This window comes from Ceratotherium simum, chromosome 7, assembly GCF_057802395.1.
Source record: "Ceratotherium simum simum isolate JZ-2026a chromosome 7, ASM5780239v1, whole genome shotgun sequence".
Lineage (NCBI taxonomy): Eukaryota > Metazoa > Chordata > Mammalia > Perissodactyla > Rhinocerotidae > Ceratotherium > Ceratotherium simum.
The window spans coordinates 32,255,419-32,277,926 of record NC_141906.1 but is presented as its reverse complement, the minus strand read 5'-3'; the positions used below and the strand labels follow the sequence as shown (position 1 = coordinate 32,277,926).

Genomic DNA, 22,508 nt, shown 5'->3' with positions numbered 1-22,508 from the left:
GAGAAGATGGCAAGGTGCTTCCTTTCTCTCCATCCCAAAATGAAGACGTGACTGAGCATGCCGAGGCCAAGATTTAGATGTAGGGTAAGGCAGGAGGCTCCCTCAGGCCTACACAACGGGCTCTAACCCAGCCTTTCTCCAGAGCTGCACTGGCGGGCTCTTCCTTTGGGCACCCCCTCATTAAGCAGCATGCTGATCTTCATTCTGCCGTTGTTCATTCTGTGCAGAGCTCTGGCTGGAACCAACAGGGAGGAGGGGGGCACTGACAGAGGAGCACAAGGCCCTACTAATGGCAAGTTCTCAATAGAGATTTGTTACTAGAGACATTTTATTTCAAAAGATTGACCAGCATTCTTTTCTTAGATTACTGGATTACTAAACCCCTGCATCTAATTCAAGCTGAAATTCTCAACTGCAAAGTTTATCACACTGCATGCTCTATGATTTATATAAATAACATACAGTAAAATTCTCAATTATTAGTTTCTATACACATTCTCACAATCATATCATCGTAACTGATCATCAAAAATGTTAGAAAACCCATAATCCCAATCTAATAACAAGAAAAACATCAGACATCTCAGTAGAGGGACATTCTACAAAATACCTGATCAGTAATCCTCAAAACTATCAAGGTCACTGACAACAAGAAAAGTCTGAGAAACTGACAGCAAAAAGGAATCTCAGGAGACGTGATGACTAAATGTAATGTGGCATCCAGAATAAATCCTGGAAGAGGACATTTGAATGAAATATGGACTTTAGTTAATAATAACATATCAATATTGGTTCACTAATAACAACAAATGTACCATTGTGAGATAATAGAAAATATGTATATTGGTCTCTGCCCCCAGGTCCTGGCAGAGAGCTCCTAAAACCCTTGTAATTTCCTAAGTGATAAAAGCACTAGACGCATCTTTTGTTCTAATATTTGGTCTTTGACCCCGGTTCCTAACACAGAGTTCCTAAATCCCTTGGAATTTCCTGGGTGATAGCAGTGTCTTTCGTTCTAATGAGGTGACTCTTGGTGCGCTCCTAGATGGGGGATAGTCACCAGAAAGACCAAGACATGATTAGAAGCTTGGCATTTTCAGCTCTATCCCCCATTCTCCAGAGAGGGGAGAGGTGCTGGAAAAGGAGTTAATAATCAATCATGCCTATGTAATGAAGCCTCCATAAAAATCCCAATAATATGGGATTTGGAGAGCTGGGTAGCTGAACATGTAGAGGTGCTGGGAGAGGGGCACGGAAGCTCTGCAACCCTTCCCATATACCTTGCTTTCCGCCCATTCCATCTGGATGTTCATCTGTATCCTTCACCATATCCTTTTATAATAAACTAGTAAACAGTAAGTCAACTGTTTTCCTGAGTTCAGTGAGCCACTCCAGCAAATTGATGGAACCCAAGGAGCGGGTTGTAGAAACCCCTAATCTATAGGTCAGAAACACAGGTTCTGGACTACCTGCACTAGAGACTGGTGTCTGAAGTGGAGGGCAGTATTGTGGGACTGAGCCCCTAACCTGTAGGATCTGACAGTATCTCCAGATAGTGTCAGAATTGAGTTAAATTGTAGGGACACCCCGCTGGTGTCACGAAATTGCTTGCTGTGGGAAATCCCCCCCACATCTTGTGTCAGAAGTACCATGAGTGTGGTAGCAGTGTGAGAGTACAGGAGAAACACAGGAGGAGGACTGAGTTTTTCCTACTCAACCATACTAATGAGAGATATTACGAAGAGGGGAAACTGTATGTAGAGTATATGGGAACTCTCTGTACTGTCCTACAATGTTTCTGTAAAACATTTTGTAAATAAGAACAGATATTTTCAAAAATGAAAACAAAATAAAGAACAGCTGATTTTTCATAATATCAGACTCAGGATGTCTGTAATACCATTGTGAAAAATCAATACCTAAAATACTAATACAAATTAGCCAACAAAACCTGAACAAATACTCCTTTTTATTTAAACAAAGAATATATTTTCAAAAATATTCTGCCAGATTGTAATCAAGCCTAACAAAAACACAACCATCCCTTGCAAGATCAACAATCCTGTATTTTTGCCACTGAGTCCTTTCCCAAGGGATTTAGTTGACAAGATTCTCTTTAAAAATATCAACTTAATTCTCCTCCACAAATTTTTGAACTGATGTCACAGTTCAAGCTTGAAGATCTTGAAAACTGAGCAAAGTGGGCTGCCTCCCATTCTAACACAGAGAAAAAGTAGGACATCTGGGAAGATGTTTTGTGCCAAGTACACTGAGGTAAGAACAGGTAGCGGAACCCAAATGAGCTCTTCCTCCTCAGAAATTCGACCAACAGCAATTATTTACACCATTTTTTGGGCACTTTTTTGTGCCCAAAGTGCCTCACATGTGAAATTCTGTGGAATGATGAACTGCCAGCAAAATGAAATGGAAATAACCAGTTGAATCATAGACATTTTTAAACTGAGGTGAAATTCACATAACATACAATTAGCCATTTTAAAGTGTACAATTCAGTGACATTTAGTGCATTCACAAAGTTGTGCAACCACCACATAACCCTAGACTCTTATCTGATAACTGAATTCAGCTCTCTCTCTCCCTGCCCCCTCCTCCAATAGCTAATGAATATCAATTCCCTTCCTCCTTTACTATATACTGGTTTTCTCCTTACATCATCCTGTAATTAAATTCATTTGCAGTGGTGACATCCACTGCAGGTGGTAGAGAGCTCACTCTCTCCTTCAAAGGAACACTTCCATTGGTGACACCTCTAACTGCTAAAAAGTACCTTTTTACACTGAGTCAACATCTGCCTTCCTTTGGCTTCCACTGGACTCATAGGATGCCACCTCCAGTATTCACAAGCTATGACTGTCAGGCCAGTTATTTTAAGCCTCGGTTTCCTCATCCATAAAAATGGGGATAATAATACCTACACTTCCAGGCCTGTTATGAGAAATAAATAAGATCATGCATGACTCAAGTGGGGCTCATGTGTTTTCTCAGACCGTGCCTAACACTGAGCTTAGAGATGAAGGAGATGTCTTCCTTGCAACTCACTGCTGCTTTCCAGACCACTGCTCTCCTCCATTCATTAAAAACCCTTCATCCCTTTAACACACACACTGATTATGCCACTTTCCCTTCTTGCTGCTCTATCTATAGTCCTCCCATTCCAGCTTAGTAATTGAAGATTTTAGCACCGGACTCACCATCTCTCTCTCCAACACTACTACTGCCATTGTTCTTGACGACCTCTACATCAACATAAAAGATCCATCCAACACTCAACCTCTCAGATTCTTGACCTCCACCCAGTTCAGCCACTTATTCTCTTACTTCAAATCATAATTAATAACTGCAGCAGCTTTAAAACCTCAATTTCAAGCATCCCAACCTCTAATCAGCACACTACACTCTGTATTTCCAGATCACGTCCCTCCAACAATTTGATCTCACCATCAGAACTTCCAATCCATTAATCCTACCACTTTTTCACTGACCATCACTTCCTTCATGTCCTCTCTTTTCTCCTTATCCAGCTTAGATTCTATGGTCCATCATTACAAATCACTCCTATGACCCTCTCTTCTTCCCCTTCAATTCACCTGGCAAAACCCTAAGTCTGGTTAAATTCAACTCATTGCCTTCTCCACTTTTGCACCCAAGTGGCTGAATACAGCTGGAGAAATACACTCAGCATGCTGAATGGCCTCCCTTAAATTTATAACCAAAGTATGGTCCCTGGACCAGAAGCATCAGGTTCACCTGGGAGAGTTAAAGAGTAAATTCCTAGGCCTCACCTCAGACCTAATGAAGCAGGAACTTTGGGGGTAGGGCACAACAATCAGTGTTACAACAGCCCTCCAGCTGATTCCGATGCAGGCTAAAGTTTGAGAACTACTGGGCCTAGTTAATTCACCTCTCATTCTCCAAGATGACTATTTTAAACTTTCTCTTTTCTCTTCAAACCTTATACATTCCTTCCACCTTCCTGACACCTGGCTGATGACCCTACTGAAACACAGAAGCAATCAGAGGACAACTTATTCATTCTCCCATCACCAAATTTACCAAGTGATTCTGTATATTCACCCATATACTCTGACTTCCCCACATGTACAGCCCTTCTTCCTAAGGCCACCTGTACAATGGATTCCACTATCTTTCACCTATCAAAGGTTTCTGTGCCTGCTATTATCCCCTCTCTCATGCATCTACAAATTTTCCTTCAGCACATGGACCTGCTAAATACCTCCCATCTCAAAAACAAAAAACACTTCCCTTGACTCCTCATTTTCCTCCAGCTTTAGTACCATTTCCCTGCTCCTCTGTACAGAAAAACTTCACAAGAGTAGTCTATATTTCTTGTCTTCATTTCCTCAACGATTCTCTCCTTAACCTACTCCTACAATACCACCAAAACTGCTCTTATAAATGTCACCAGTGAGCTCCAAGATTCTAAATTCAGCATTCAATTCTCAGCCCTCATCTCACCCAACCAATCAACAGCATTTGATTCAGGTGATCACTCTCTTGAAAAAACTTACTTTGGCTCTGGGACACCACGTTGTCCTAGATTTATCCCAACCTCATCAGCTGCCCCTTCTCCTCTGCTATGTCCTCCTCTTCTCAAATGCTGGAGAACCTTGAGCAAACCCTGGAAGGTGGAATGGGTGGAAGCCATTCTTCCAGCAGCAGTGACAAGCTCACTCCTGTCTGAGTTCCTGCAGTAGCCAGTTTTCTCGTTCAGGTGTCTGGTGGGTGTGGAATGGCTATTTCACCAGCAGCGGTTTCATGATCACTGGATCACAGCTGTGGTAGGCTGACCTTGAAGCCTAGTGGTTGTGTGTCCCTGAAGCCTGGCGGCAATCTTCCGACTCTACTCCTCCAGCCCTCTAATGATTCTACAAATACCCAAATCTCTGTATTAAATCTCTTGATGATGGAAATATCTAGAGTAGTTTGTTTCCTACACTGAACCTTGACTGATACAATTTCCAAATTCATATCTCTGGCACCAATTGACCCCTGAGATCAAAACTGCATATCCAACTGCCTTCTCAACCCCTTCCACTTTCATTAACTAATCATATCTCAAACCTAACATTGCCAAATATATCTTCAATTCCTCATTACCTACTCCTCCTTCCCTCCAGGAATCTCACACCACTTATTTTCATAAATACCACCTCAATTCACCTAGTTGCTCAGATTAAATATCTAGGAGTTATCCTTAAGTCCAATTTCTCTCACACCCCCACATCTACTCCATTACCAAGTCTGGTTAGCACCAACTTCAAAATATGTCAGGAATCTGACCACTTCTCTTCATTTATCTCAACTGCTACCAGACCAGCCTAATCATTCTCATCTCTTGCCTGGATACTACAATAGTCTCTTAACTTTATCTCTCTTGCCACTCTCCCCACCCCCCATCTGTTCTCCATGCCAGAGTGATTTTCTTTAAATAAAAATCAGATTGCATCACTCCCTTGCTCAAAACCCTCCAACAACTTCCCATTATACTTGGAAAAATTCTAAAACTCTACAATCTGGCCTCTACCAACTGTGCTATCTATGCTCAAGCTAGACTGACCTCTTAGCTGTTCTTGCAACAAACCAACCTCACTCCCACCTCAAGGCTTTTATCCTGGCTATTTCTGCTCTCTGGAATGTTCTTTCTACAGATACCCACACAACTTGCTGCCCTATCTTTTTCAAGTCTTTGTTCAAATATTTTCTTCTCAGTGAGGTCTTCCCTGACCACCCCATGTAAAATAACTCATCCTACCATTCTCTATCCCCCTTAGCACTATCATTATTCTACCCACAGGAACAATATACCTACATACTTTTTCTCTTCCAAATTACATCCCTTCAGAAAAAGCCCAAATTCTAAAGAATATAAATGGCAGCATAGGAGAAAGGAAAAAAGAAGAGTCAGAAAGTCTGTCTGGCTCTGTCACAAGGCAACCTTAGGCAAGTCAATTCCCCTTTCTGGATCTGTTTCCTTATTAGCAAAACAGGGATAACAAAGAATAGCATCAATCTCATAGGTTTGCTTTGAGGATTAAATGAGATAAAGCATGTAAATGATTTACCTGACAGACAGCACATGTTCAATAAATGTGTCTATTTTACTATTATTACCCAATAACTTTTTGCCAAATTAATTAAATAACTGTTTAAAGACAGCAACTATCTTCCCAAAGTCGTCTCTTCTCCAAGCTAAATATCCTCTATTCCCAACTAGTTTTCATATGACTGTTTTAAAACCCCTCATCATCCTGGCCATCTCCCCTAGCTCTTTTTCATTAAAGTAAACTAGCACTCAAATTAAACAGAATATTCCAAATATGATCTAATGAACACAAAGTCCAGGAAGACTATTACTTCCCTTGATCTGGACAATATATTTTAATTAATGCAACATAAGATAATCTTAGCTCCCTTTTGAAAGCTGTTAAGTCAATTTCTTGGCTTACACTGAGTTTTTCATAGATTTAAATCTCGACGTGTTCTCCCCATAAACTATTTAAAGCCAGTTCTACTCCAAGGTCCATATCTGATTCTGTCACTAAAATCAAAGAATCTCTGAGACAGAAAAATCAGTGCCTCTATGGAAAGGTCATTTTGCCTCTACGGTGATAGTGTGCTTCTTGCAGAATCAGAATTTAAGGGATGGGAGCTAGAAAATAGAGATACCAACTAAGGAAAAACCATTGTGTCTAATCACTTCACCCTTACCATACTGAGGGAAAAGAAGTAAGAGGAAGCATATGGTCACAAGGTTATAGAGACACTCCTCAACAGCAAACCTACAGGCTTTAGTTAACACTTCCAGCATGGGGAGGGGTACAGAGGTGAGGAGTATGTTAAGCATACTTTGGATGGCTCTAGGAAAGCCTATTACGAAAGCCTCCATTGTGCAAGTGCTGTAGGACACTTTAAGAAATGCACGCCCCATTTTATACACATGTGTACCACCAAAGACATTTTATTGGAAGGGGTATGGGTGCTGTCAGGTAATCTCAAGGAGAGAAAGGAATGTCACAAGGAATTCTTCCACATGAGCTGGAGAAATATATTGGAAAGGCTTTTGCCATTGGACAGATTTGGGTTTTGAATAACATACTAGCTCAACTTTTCCAAGCTGCAATTTGCTTACCAGTAAAATACAATTATAATAGTAGCATGGTATGATGAATATTATGAAAATATGCATGTTAATTAAGTTTTTAGCATTTAAGTGCCTATGATATTTTAGATACTCAAATATTACTTTCTTTCCCTACCACCTGTATAGGCAAAGAAAAGGATGGGATTATGACTTATTCCTACAATACCAACAAAATACTTAGAAATTATTATTAACTTCTCAATGAATGTAAGACTCCTCACTTGCTCTATCTGTTAATCTGTCCTACTAGATTATAAATCCCCAAAGTACGAATCTGGCTTCTCATGTTAATAGAGTACTTCCAGTCATAAAGAATCAACTGTAGGAATGAGATTATTACAAATGTCCGCTCTCCTCAACAGAGAAACATGCTGAGTCTCAGATTCTTTTAGAATAAAGGTTACTCCAAGGGCCAGGTGATATCCTGATGAGCATAATGTATTAAGTCTCCTAAAATCTCTGATAAATTCTCTTAGTAAAACAGCAAGTAAAAATCAAGTCATGGGTGGAGTAGGTGTTTAATGGTAACTGGTTATTTTTATTGGCAGAGACATTAGGGTGAAATCACTAAACCTTGGAAAGCTGCCTTGGAACATGCCTGGCACCAGTGGGAATGTAAAAGTTACAAGGCAGCTACGAGGGGTGTGAGGGTAAAGCTTTAATTTGCAGTGACATCTTAAACAAAGCAGTCTTAGTAAAGTAACCCTGTGAATTCAAGCCAGAACTGAAGGACAGGGGCAGGGGCAGAGAACATCTCTTAGGCAGAAGACTACTCATATACTTAACTGCCCTCAAAGGATGCTCTTTACACTGATTTTATACACTTCTTTCACCATTCCGACATTTGAAAATTGACTACTGCTCCAAGCCAGCAGTTCTGAACACTGTTTTGGGGAGGGCTCATTTAATTTACCCACTGTTGAGTTCCTACTCCCTGTTAAACATTTAGTACACTAGAGAAAATGGATTTAGCAGCATGAATAGCCTACAAAAGGTCTTAGTTAAAGACTATGAGATCTATGAGTAAGTCATGACTACTGGTTAACTCATTTAACAAACTGGAGTTAATTTACCATACAACACCTTTAGGTGACTTTCATTAGCAAGTGCGTTCTTTAAAACTAAGTAAGTACTCAGATACTTTATATTAAAAATTTACTATAATTGTGGGAGAACGTATCCAAGGTTAGTATTAATTATCTTTGGAAAGGTGATTAAAGATCTACCCTTTTAAAATTTCTCCAAAAACTTACCTGTTATTCAGTTATTATGCAATTCAATTGCATTTCACCCATCCATTTATTAATTTAATCATTTATCCATTTAACAGATATTTACTGAGTTATCTACTCTGAGCCAGGTTGGTGCTATATGCTGGGGACAAAATTGTAAACTAGAGATATAAATTCCCTAAACTTATGTAGTTTATGTTCTCCATTCTCATTCTGAGAAACATTTTAAAGGCAAAAAGTATCTCAAATATTTTGTTTTTGCTCACACAAAAACAGCATTACAACTTTAACATCAGAAAGCATCTGACCAAAAAGAGTTCATAATATAACAATATTTCTAACTGAAATACTAGAGCAGTTTCTGGGCTTAATTAGAAAATGTGCTCTAAACTACTGAAATGATTAAAAGAATTATAAAATAAAACTATATGCACTGTTTCAGCAATAAATTTAAAAATCTAGAGGAAATAAATGGTTTCCTAGCAAAAACTAAATTGCCAAGAATAAGCCACGGAGAAGTAGGAAAAAGGACAAAGCAAGAATAAATTGCCAAGAATAAACCACAGAGAAGTAGAAAAAATGGACAGAGCAAACAGCACTAAAGGTATTAGAGTCAGATTCATCATAATAAAAGGCACCTAAACCAGAAGATTTAATAACTAAATTCCAACAAACCTTTAAAGAATTGAAAATTCTCAAAATTATTTAATGTGTTTCAGCTGATGATGATGCTACTGTTAACACATACAGTGCTAACTATATTCAGGCACTGTACTAAGCACTTCATATTAATTCATTTAATGCTGCAAACAACCCAATGAGATAGATGCTATTATTATCATTTTACAGATTAGGGTCACAGAAAAAGATGAAAAGCTTCCCAATTCAATTTTAAGATCTTAGGACACATGGTTACCTACCCCATCTCTCCTTGCCAAAAAACAACTACCAGTACCATAAATACTGTACACCAATCTCACCTATAGTAGTGATTAAAAGAATAACCTATAAATAATTAGTAATGCAGTATCAGGAAATATACATACCTTATTACAACTATAAATAAAAGGAAGAAAAATATATAATGTTAATAAATGTGGAAAGGCGCTTCCAAAAATTTAGCATCCATTCCTAAGAAAAAAGTTAAATATGTAGGAAGAACTATTTAAAATATTTTCTAAATTAATAGAAAATATTCTGAACAGTAAAATACTGATTTTTATTTTTGATTAAAATAAGAACTGGACTAGAACGCTCACTATGCCCATTACTTTTCAACATTATTTTGAAACTTCTAGAAGGTTTAGTAAATGCAATAAACCTTTTTTTACTATAAAAATGACACATATAAACTGTAAGACTAGAAAATCTGTATAAAAATTGGAAGAGAACAGATAAACTTATCCTTTTATTAATAATAATGAGTGCATGACAAGAAAATCAGACAGCTTTCTTTAAGAAACAACAAAAATAATCTGACAGTATGAATATAAGATTTTCTCAAAATTATAGCTTTTCCCTATAACAGTAATAAACACGTAACGGAAATGGAAAATATACTTTACACAAAATAGTGTAAAAACTATAACATACTTAATAACAAATTTAATGCAAAGGCACATGACCATATGAAGAGAACTATAAAATCTTATTGAAGGAATAAAATAAAATTTGAACAAATACAAGACATACCATATCTTGGATGGGAATACTAATATCATAAAAATGACAGCTCTCCCAAAATATAAAATGTCGATGAATATAAAAATTCCCATTAGAATTCCAATAAAGCTATTTTTTTCTCAGAATAGGATAAAATAACCTTAAAGTTCATATGAAAGAATAAAGTTCTGCGAATAGCCAAAAATAGTATGTAAAAGAACAGCAGCAAGAGGGGGGCTTGCCTTACTTGATATTAGAACATACCAAAAAAAACACTGTAATTAAGTCAACCTGAAATTGGCAAAGAAATAGACAAAACGATCAGAACAAAAAAGAGAATCCAGAAATGGATCTCAGTATATATGAGCTTTTAACATATGACAAAGGTAGTATTTAAATTCAATGGGAAAAGGAAGGTACTAGCACAACTGGATATTCATCTGTGAAAAAAATTAATCTCTACCTCACAATATATGGAATATCTACACAATATATTTAAGAATAACTCTAAATGTATTAAAGATTTAATTTTACAAGTAAAATAATATAAATCTCAAAAGGAAACTTAGAAAATATATGTACAACCAACGTATAGGAGAGATCTCTTAAGCCGAGACAGAGCGCCCAGAAGATATAAAAGAAAACACAGAGTTATACAATATAACAAATATAAACTTTTTGTATAAGGTATACTAAAAGTCAAGATGTAATTGACAGATTTGGAAAAAATACCAAGGACTCAAAAATTTATGAAAAAATGCAAGAAACAACAAAAATACAGATAAAGTATATGAATAGGCAAATTCACAGAAGAATACACTAAATGGCTAATAAACTCAAAAAAAGATGTTCGCTTTCACTTGCAGCTCAAACTAAGCTCTTGTATTGAGGCTAATGAAAAGTAAAGTAACACTGAAGTGTCATAGTCATCAGATTAACAAAAATCACACAGAAAAAGATGATGCCCATTGCCAGCAGGGATTCAGGGTAAGAAGTAATGCCACATGTTATTTGAGTGCTTTGGGAAAACAACTGATATCTCTTAAAATTAAAATTATATATACCCTTTGACTCATAAATCCCATTCCTGAAAATTTAATCCACAGAAATAAAAACATCATAAATATAAGGATATACACATATATAAATATTTACTGCAGTATTGTGCATAGTGGCAAAAGAAACAAAAAAACAAAGCCAGAGTAAATAGGGTAATGGTTGAAAAATATGGTACACCCCCACCATGGACTATTATGGAACCACTAAAAGAGTGGATTGAAAAGACTTGTACATTAAACATTAAACAACATGGGCCGGCCCGGTGGCTTAGTGGTTAAGTGCGCGCACTCCACTACTGGCGGCCCAGGCTCGGATCCCGACCACGCACTGACGCACCACTTCTCCGGCCATGCTGAGGCCGCGTCCCACATACAGCAACTAGAAGGATGTGCAACTATGACATACAACTATCTACTGGGGCTTTGGGAAAAAAAGGAGGAGGATTGGCAATAGATGTTAGCTCAGAGCCGGTCTTCTTCAGCAAAAAGAGGAGGATTAGCACAGATGTTAGCTCAGGGTTGATCTTCCCCACAAAAACAAAACCAAAACCAAAAAAACAACATTAAACAACAAAAACAAGATGTAGAGTCATATATATAATATCCACTCCAATTTTGTAAAACAGCAATTAAAACTCAATGTACACATATATATATATTAATATATGTATATAGTGATATCCATGACATACACATAGAGACCATGGGAAAAAATAGACAGATACACATCAGATATTTAACATGGGTGAGTGGGTGACTAGGGGTCATGTGGACATGTGTTTTGTGTTTGGGTAGAATCTTAGTTCAGGCTGCTATTAACAAAACACCATAGACTGGGTGTCTTATAAACAACAGAAATTTGTTTCTCACAGTTCTGGAGGCTGGCAAGTCTGAGATCAAGGCACCAGCATGGCTGGGGTCTGCTGAGAGCCTGTATTCTGGTTCACAGACAGTCATCTTTTCACTATAACCTCACATGGTGGAAAGACGAGGATCTCCCTGGGGCCTCTTTTATAAGGGAACTAATCCCATTCATGAGGGCAGAGCCCTAAATCATCTCCCAAAGGCCTCACCTCCAAACACCATCACGTTGGGGATTAGGTTTCAACATATGAATCTGGAGGGGACACAAACATTCAGTCTATAGCTGGTGGTTTTTTGGCAGAGTAGTGGGGGAGAAGGGTTTAAGGAAGAAGACAAGCCTAAAAGTAAAAAGAAGGAAAAAAACTTCACCTAAAATTGCTCCAGTATTTTGTTAAAATTCTGTTTTTGTAAATATATGTGTTTATATGTGCGTCTTTATGTGTATATGTGTGTGTGTGTGTGTATGTATAGAGAAAGAGAGATGAATAAGAATAAACTGTGCTATTACACATAAATACCAATTTTAACCAAAACTTACATTAAATACCAAAACTTTTTCATTACAAATGTTGATTGAAAACCTTTCTAAAATTTATCACACGATCCTACTTTATTACATAGGCTCTAATAATCACAACAATATATTTTACTGATGATTTGGCATCAAAATGGCATAAAGGAAAAAAGCACATGCACTGGAGCCTGGCGGACTTTTATTCAAACCTGCTTTACCACTTCTCTTATGGTGCTCGGCAGGTCTGTTCCCCTTTCTAAGCCTCAGTTTCCTCATCTGTTAAATGGAAATAGCATTAGTGGAAAGTAACATAGCGCACTCAACAATTCTCATTATTAACTTCAGTTATGAACTGTAATATGGAGCTGTGCTTGGGTAAATCACTGCTCATACACAGAAGACATAAGCTAGCTATGTGTTTTTACTTAGTTTGTCCCTTTTTACAGCTGCACTATTTCTCTTCTGCCCTCCTTTTACATGGAGTAGTGAGAAAGAGCTGTTTATGAATCCAAACATAGTGACCATACAGGCAGGATGGTAGCTAATATGACATCACTCAGCTATATTCCAGAATCAAAGAGCAAACTATCAGCTTTCACTTCTCCTTGCTGTCAGTGTGTCTACCCTAACACTAATCCTCTCAATTCCCCTTCTAATTTATTAAAAATGAGCACAAAGACAATGGGTAAGAGCCTAGTCTCTACAATGAAGAGAAAAGTATATGAGTTTTAGTACATAAATATTATGACATCTTTTGCGTACAGCTGGGTTCTTAGCTATATACTGTACACTCGCAATTACTACCTAGGGAGAGATCATTAGGTGGCGAGAGGGGAAAAAAACTCCCTGCAACCCAAAAGTTGGTGAGCACATCCAAAACTTAAAAGAATATAGATAGTTACGCCCTTATATATCTCATCCCATCTGTTTTCTAAATATTACCCTAAGAATAATTTATTTGATGTAAGCATTTCCCTTTCAAAATTGAAATGTTACAGAAGAAAGTATTTTCTATGAAAGTTGGGGGAGAGGGGGAAATTTGCCTTCAGGAAACCAAATAAAAATCTTCCAGAAAAATCTACGTAAGGCGGAAGATTAAAAGGCACAAAATCCTGAAATCTCACCAGATGTTACGTGGAAGGCAGTGACAGAAAGAAAAGAGGCGGGTGAACGTTCACAGATCTGATTGCATTTTCAACACTTTTCAGATAATGGCCTAGAAATTTTTTATAACTCTCATTTTACCAGATTGCAAACCAATAACAGGAACAACAAAACCCTAGTCTTTTGTGGGGCTGGCCCGGCGGCATAGTGGTTAAGTTCGCACACTCCACTTTGGTGGCCCAGGGTTCGCAGGTTCGGATCCCAGGCATGGACGCTTAACAAGCCATGCTGTGGCAGGCGTCCCACATATAAAAATAGAGGAAGATGGGCACAGATGTTAGCCCAGGGCCATCTTTCTCAGCATAAAGAGGAGGATTGGCAACGGATGTTAGCTCAGGGCTAATGTTCCTCACCAATAAAAAAAAAAAAAACTCTAATCTTTTGTAACCTGAAGAATAGTTCAATTTGATCAATCAAAACAGCATTTATTATCTGATTAACATATACGATATGCATTGTGATAAGGCTAATACAAAGATCAATGAAAATATAATTCTTGCCTAAAGGAGCTCTCAGTTTGGAGGTGCTGAGGGGAGAGAGAATCAGACAATGAAGAACTAATTATAACACAGTAAGTGCTCAATAAATGCTAGCTATTAATTGCACAGGCAGTGGTAGGAGGACTTGAAATAAAAACACGAGTCTCTATAGAGTGTTTAGAACAATGTCCTTTGAACACCACACATTAAGAAGTGTGGACTTCATTCTGTATGTGATGGCTCAAAGATTTCTAAGCCAAATAAGTGACAAAACAAAAGGTCACCCTGGTAGCAACGTGGCAGATGAATGTTACTAAAGCAATGTAAAAGATTATAAAGCAGTAAAATATACTGGTTAAGAACAGGACCTAGATTGTCTGGGTTTGAATACAGGCTAACATGAACTAGTTGTGTGACCATGGATAAGCTACTTGACTGTGCCTAATTTCCTCATCTGTACACAGGAACAGGGATAGTTCTTACCACATAGGGTTGTTGTGAGAATTAAAAGAGTTAATGAATGTAAAGCACTTAGAATAGTTCCTGGCACAAAGTAAGTGCTCAATAAATAATAGCTATTAATTGCATGAAGGAAAAATTGAAAGTAGGGAGACTAGTTAGGAGGTCAAGAAATAGTCCAGGAGAAAAGAGAGGTATGCTCACTTGGATGCCTGAGATGATGATAACACTATTAGACAAACTAGGGAAAAGAAAAGGAAGAGGAAGATTAAGCCAATGAGTGCAACTCTGGACATGTTAGGGTTGAGGTTCCTACAGAACATGAAAGTATAACTGTCTAATGGTCATTGAAAAATACAGATCAGAAATCCAAAAGAGAGGTATAAACTAGAGATGTAGATTTGAGAGTTATTTACATGTGGATATGTTTGTTAAAATTGTGGTAATAGAAGAGAGTACTCAGAAAGAGTAACGCAGGGCCGGCCCCATGGCTTAACGGTTAAGTGCGCGCGCTCCGCTACTGGCAGCCCGGGTTCGGATCCCGGGCGCGCACCGACACACTGCTTCTCCGGCCATGCTGAGGCTGCGTCCCACATACAGCAACTAGAAGGATGTGCAACTATGACATACAACTATCTACTGGGGCTTTGGGGGAAAAAAAAGGAGGAGGATTGGCAATAGATGTTAGCTCAGAGCCGGTCTTCTGCAGCAAAAAGAGGAGGATTAGCATGGATGTTAGCTCAAGGCTGATCTTCCTCACAAAAAAAAAAAAAAAAAAAGAGTAATGCAGAAGAGTCCTAGGATCCACAGTACCTAGGGCTTTAGGATCACAACAGGATCCACAGGAAGCCCAAGATATAACCAAGAATTGTTAATAAGATAGAAATAGAGGAGAAAATATAGCCATTGAAATAATCCCTTCCTTCAAGAAGTTTTCAACATCATCAGGGAGAAAAGGCATACACATGTTAAACAATTTTTATCATGATTGTTTAGGATTAATAACAGTAACTCTAAAAGCAGAGGTGGTAGACATGAGAATGGCAAGAAGAGAAAGAGAAATTAATGCTAAAAATTGGAAAAGCTAATGTTAACATAAAAAAGGAACACTAGCATAATAATAATCAAAACAGCATGGTAATGGTACAAAAACAGACACACAGATCAATGGAACAGAACTGAAAGCCCAGAAATAAAGCCACACATCTACTGACAGCTAATCTTCGACAAAGGAGCCAAGAACATACAACGGAGAAAGGAAATTCTCTTCAATAAATGGTGTTAGGAAAACTGGACAGCCACATGCAAAAGAATGAAGGTAGACCATTATCTTTCACCATACACAAAAATTAACTCAAAATGGATTAAAGACTTAAAGGTAAGACATGAAATCATAAAACTCTCTAGAAGAAAATACAGGCAGTACACAGTCTTAGAAGGATCTTTTCGAACGCCGTATCTACTCAGGCAAAGGAAACAAAAGAAACAAAAACAAACAAATGGGACTTCACCCGACTAAAGAGCTTCTGCAAGGCGAAAGAAACTATGAACAAAACAAAAAGACAACCCACCAACTGGGAGAAAATATTTGCAAATCATATATCTGACAAGGGGTTGAGCTCCAAAATATATAAAGAACTCATACAACTGAACAACAAAAAAACAACAACCTGATCAAAAAATGGGCAGAGGATATGAACATTTTTCCAAAGAAGATATACGGATGGCCAACAGACACGTGAAAAGACGTTCAACATCACTAATCATCAGGGAAATGCAAATCCAAACTACAATGAGATATCATCTTACACCTATGAGAATGGCTATAATTACCATGACAAAAGACAACAAATGTTGGAGAGGATGTGTAGAAAGAGGAACCCTCATACACTGTTGGTGGGAATGCAAACTGGTGCAGCCACTATGGAAAACAGTATGGAGATTTCTCAAAAAACTAAAAATGGAAATATCTTATGACCCAGCTATACCATTACTGGGTATATCCAAAGAACCTGAAATCAACAATACAAAGAGACTTATGCATCCCTATGTTCACTGCAGCATTATTCACAACAGCCAAGACGTGGAAACAACCCAAGTGCCCATTGACTGATGACTGGATAAAGAAGATGTGGGATATACATATATATATATATATATATATATATATATATATGTATATACATACATACATACATATATATATATGTATGTATGTATGTATAATGGAATACTACTCAGCCATAAAACAGACAAAATCATCCCATTCGCAACAATATGGATGGAACTTGAGGGTATTATGTTGAGATAAGCCAGACAGAGAAAGACAAACACTGTATGATTTCACTCATATGTGGAAAATAAATACATGGACAAAGAGAACAAATTAGTGATTATCAGAGGGGTGGGGGTTGGAGGTGGGCATAAGGGGTAAAGGGGCACACATATATGGTGACTGACAAATAATAAGGTACAACTGAAATTTCACCATGTTATAAACTATTACAACACCAATAAAAAAAAAAGGAACACTAGCATAGAGGAGAAACCTAACTCGAAGATGGTGCAAGTAAAGGGGAAAATGAAAACTATTATTTACTACATGTTTACTATATGCCAGTAACTGTCCTAGGATCTTTCAAGTATTTTACCTTATTTAATTCTCCTAATATTCTCATGAGACAAATAGTATCTCCCCATTTTACAAGAGTAGCTTGAGACCTACTAAAGTTAAGTAACTTGCCCCAAGTCTTGCATCCAGTTACATTTTAGGACTGGAACCTACATGGAAGGCCCATAATTTCTCCACCATACTTCCACTTACTAAACTGGCAAAAGTAGGACATGTCAAACGGGGAAGAAAAAAAACAACAATAAAAACTATACTAGAAGAAAACCAGAATTATTCTCACGTCTCTCACTATGTTACCGCCCAGTGTGGGGCCTTCTGCTCGCTGCAAGACATGCCAAAAGTCAAGAGGCAAGGTGGTAGGAGAAAAAGGACTTTTTTATTACAGCTTGCTAGCAAGAGGGAAGATGGCCGACTCATGACCAAAAGAACCATCTTAAGGGGGCATGAAATCTTACAGCAGTTATATAGGCCATTGTGTTATTGGAGGGGGTTAGGAATGTTGACCTTCTGGTGTTACAGACTGGGAATGCCACACCAGATCTTTCAGTTTTCATTGATGATGGCTATCCGCACAGACTCACTGTTCAGGGGTCATCACATTCCCAAGGAACTCAAAAAAAACGAAGTTATCATCTTATCACAGCTGGGAGGTACATGCACAAGCAGGGGTCGTAAACTCTCCAGAGCAGTTAGATCTCCTGGAGTGTGCATATCCAGCTGGGTTAGTTTGTCAGAGGTCATTCAAAGTTACAATAGAGTTTTTCTTTTCGACAATATGGCTTCCCTTATGGCAACCTCGTCTTGAGCTGGTATCAACTACAGTACAGCTATGTTTCCGAGGAAGTATGAAAGGAAAAAAAACGAGTTTTTAAACACCAAAAGTAATCTTTCCCTCTCAGAGAACAGGCAGGATTACATACGTCTCCTTGCTTCCAGTCTCCTCCCTCATGTCTATTCTACTTTGTCACCAAGGTTAGAATTCTGAATGGCACACGTGACCAAGTCACTCCTCCTCTCTTTATAATCTTTCAATAACTCCCTATCACCATCAGGATAAAAAGAAAATCAACAGAACCAAATGGAGAAAGCTATCTAATAAGTCTAGAAATTCCTTAACCTAGAAGGAATAATAGAAAAAAAAGTTAACTTCTAAAAATAAACACTCACTTCTAATTTATAGCCGTACTTTTCTTACTTCAAAACTTTAAAAAAATAAATGAAATTCCAAATGCCAAAGCAACATTGACACCTTGTGGTGAACATCCTAAATTATTAAAGTATCAACTGTAACAAGGAGTAAAGTGGCTCCTAATTAAATGTCTGCTTACATGCGTGGGAGATCAAAATTGGCCACCCTGAAATGTGTCTCTTTACCTTGATTATTTTCTCTGATGGACATCTGACCTCCCCCAAACTGCCTAAAGAATTTAACATAGACGGTCTGTTCCAGGAAGGAGCCACTACCATATGATGGTGGTAATATAATGTAAAAATAGATGTTACAATAGGAAAGGCACCAAGCCCATCTTATCAAAAATTCTGTCTATCCCCGGCCACATTCTCTAGGTGGCCCTGAAAAGAGTTGCCAGATAAACATTTACATTTATAAGAGAAATCTCCATTTGTAAAGGTATCTCCCTCTCTGTACTGGGAAGAGGGAGGGATGACCTCATCTCTAAAAACTTATCAATGTGGAAGGAGAGGCCTTAAATTTGCAATAATAACCTTACTCTTATTTACTGTGCTTTTCTGATAATCTCCTATAACTGACTCCCCCCACCCCCAACACCTTCCTTTGTCTTTAACTGAAGATAGTATTTAAGATGAGAACCTCCGCCATTTTGTTGAGAAACTCAGTTTCCCTGGTTTCTCCCATGTATACATGTTATTAAACTTGGTATTATTTTCTCCTGCTAACCTGTCTTTTAACTACTTGGCCAGCCATAAGAACCTTAAGGGAAATGGCAGAGGGGGATTCTCCCTCTTCCCCAACACATGAAAACTAACCTCAAATCCAGGGATTTCCAAGGGTTAAGAAGCAAAAATTCAATCACCATAACACACACTGAATGTAAATTTGGAAAGAGCTGCTATTACTTTGGCAACATTGAAATTAGCCTAAATTCTTAACTATTGGCGAAATAATCTGAATAAAACCTCAGGTCATTGTTTTCCTACAACACATCCATCTGAAGGAGCTGTAATGCCCTGGTCTTAGGTGCTCCAAAAGCCTTGCCTTTTTCCTATTTTTCCATGACATTCACACATAAAACGTGGAAGAAACATATGCACACTAGTGGCACAACAACACTCCGAAAGTTATTAACTAGCGTACATTCCAAAAACAGAATCAGGAGACCTGGGTTCTAATCCTGACTCCAAATAGCACTGAGAATTTTGTGGAGTTAGGTGATATTAAAGAATTCAGACTCTGTGTGTTTTCACATAAAATTAAGATCAAGAAGTAACAATGTCATAAACCAAGAAAGCATCAGGGAAAAGAAAAGGTTTATTTTTAAAAAGGACTCCATCTAGGAACAATGTTGCCTGAGTTAAAGAGGGGAAACTATGAACAGAATCCATCAGCACAAAATTAAGTTTCCCAGCAAGCACTTTATATACATCACGGCAAAAACTGTGGGAAAAGAAGAGCTTTTGATTGAATAGATAGATGATGGTTACCCTTTACTAACGTCTGAGAGAATTATCAGGAAAAAGTTCCATTTTACTCAATAACTTTGACAAGTACCATTTCAAGTTTCCAGCTCTAGAATAACTCTCTGGGTTCAGGTAATTTGATTGATAGACAGACACTTAATCTGGTTCAGAAAAAGTATATCTGTGTTATCAGCTATAAATGATTTACACAATGGTGATGAGAAGGCCACAGTTAATAAAGCAATTCAAACGGCTGACACACTTGAGGAACCTGGAAGGCACTCCAGAATGAAACCCCCAAGGGCCATATCATTGCAAGATCAATGTTAAATAGTTGAGCACTTCCAAATTAACCTCATGGTTTTCAGAAAATTTTCTCTATGTGCATCTTATAACCACCAGTCTAGGAAAGGAAGAGAGACTGTGAAAAGGATCTGCAAAACTTGTCAGAAAACCTCCATACCAAGCTCCAGTCTGGCTCTTACTTGCTTTGTGCCCCCTCAGATAAATAAATCATTTAATGCCTCTTGGCCTCAGCTTCTACACTGAAAACAAAGGCTGATCCCTGATGTGTGAACACAAAAAGCTTCTAAGTGATTAAGATAACAGATGTGAAAATGCTTGTAAATTACACAAATTTGTAACATCACTGCTTCCACCTTTTGGAAGAATCAGAGAGGTTAGAGGAATTAGGATAAACCAGGGATAATTAAAGTCAAGGTCAGGTTAATCAAAGCATTCTCTATTATACCAAGTTGCTTCCCTACAGTCTTCTTCTCTTTGAATCTCTATTCTCTTAGCTTCTATGATGCTACCTTTCCCAAATCCTCCTCTTCTCACTGACTTTGTATTCCTTTTTCTTTTAATTCTACTAGTTTCTCTAATATGACCACACAATCTCATACTTGGAAAATATCTCTAAAATAATAGTATCTATACTCTCATTTTACAGATCAAGAAATATTAATGGCTTACTCACATTTCCAACTATTTCTGTTCATTCCTCTTTTCAATAATTAAAACTCAATGTAGTGCCAAACTGAATAGGCTCAAAAATATGAGTTACATATTTTGACATCTCCTGCTTTCTATCTCTACCATCCGATTACTAAATCCTGTCCATTTTGTTACGTATCCTAAGAAGTCAAGGCAAAAGCACTTCACTCAGATAAGAATCAAAAGTCATCAAATGTGTGTGGTTACTTTACTTGAAATCATTGTCTCTTAAGAGCAATTTACAGAGTCCATGTGACCAAACTCTCTATCATCATGTATAATAAGATTCAAGATTTGAAAAGGAAAGGTCCATTTCATAATGTTTATAAAATAAACAATCATCCAATTGGATAAGAGTCCAATCATCCTTCTGGACTCTTCCTCTAGTAGATATATAGAGGATGTCTAATGGTCTGAAATTTATGATGTGTTATGTAAACATTAGGGAAATACTGCCAAAATCAAATGTCAATGAACCATCTGTCTGAGTAGGGTGAACATAGGTTGAGTGTCACTATTAACTTTATTTTAAATTGCATTTATTTTGGTAGCCTGCCTCCTGGGAAAATGTCCTTGATGATTACACCACATTGAAAATTAAAACCAAATTTAAAAATCTTTCCAAATTACCCCAGACATTATGAAAATACAGAGCTGAGGCAGTTAAGCCTCTGTGCATGAGATTCACGCAAAGCTCCTTTGCCTTGCCAAACATGATTCTTTTAAGATGAACAGCAGGTCAAAACTCTAAGCCATGTCTGAGGCTATTGCAGGGCTTTTCTAGTAATGCTGTAGTTGTTAAGATTTTCATAAGTCTAAATTTTGTACCTCTGGTTGCTGCTCTTTATAGTGCGGAAGACCGGAAACAGCTCATGTCCCTGTTTTAAAATCGCTGGCTTCCAATCATTCTCTCTCACTGCCCAGAGAAAGGAAATGGCTTTCCAAAGGCTTTGTGAAAGAGATAAACTTAAATCACTGTAGCGACAAAATTTATGAAGCTCTCACTAAAAAATGCTAAGCCTGAATAACAGCTTCTAAAGCTCCCATACATTTCCTCACACCGAAATGTCACCAACTCAAAATGAGGAAGATTCTTTAGAAAATGCAGGAGGACTCTAAGAAGTTTCTTACCGCAGTAAAGAGAAGACATCATAGGAATTGCGAACACAATTCTGATCCACCTGAAGAAGAATATTCTTCTGAGCATTTGAATAACCCTGAAAGACATTAATCAACAAATTAATCAAAGTGAAATAAAATATGTGCACAAATTAATTGTAATGTTTGTCTTTTTAAAATTGTAACTTATAAACACTTCAGTAAATTCAAATCGTTAAGAGATTCCCAAAAGTTAAGTACAACTTTCATATAGCTGAAGTTTAACCTTTTAGGCAAGTGAATTTAAAATACATTTCTTCTAATATTTTCCCACAGAAACAATGTTTCACCTTACAAACTGTGATGAACTTCCCAGGGAAGCCCCAGAAGTCTTTTTAACATATTATGTGACTGAGGAAAAGTATTAACAATAACATTTCAAGTATGCATAGCCATGATATGTAATGTTTTCATGGGGGAAAAGGCATTCCAAGTTCTAATTAGGAATA

At 37.6% G+C, this 22,508-nt stretch overlaps 1 protein-coding gene and 1 pseudogene across 2 annotated transcripts in view; one reads left to right on the top strand and one right to left on the bottom strand.

Annotated features, from left to right (window-relative positions):
* Positions 1-21,919, top strand: part of LOC147916637 (small ubiquitin-related modifier 1 pseudogene) — a 33,351-nt pseudogene extending 11,432 nt beyond the window's left edge.
* Positions 1-22,508, bottom strand: part of UVRAG (UV radiation resistance associated) — a 287,747-nt gene that overhangs the window by 184,535 nt on the left and 80,704 nt on the right. For both annotated transcript variants that reach the window (XM_004434016.3, XM_087433467.1), the window contains one exon: positions 22,033-22,118. In XM_004434016.3, coding sequence (XP_004434073.2) covers positions 22,033-22,118 — 86 coding nt within the window. The remainder of the gene's footprint in view (positions 1-22,032; positions 22,119-22,508) is intronic.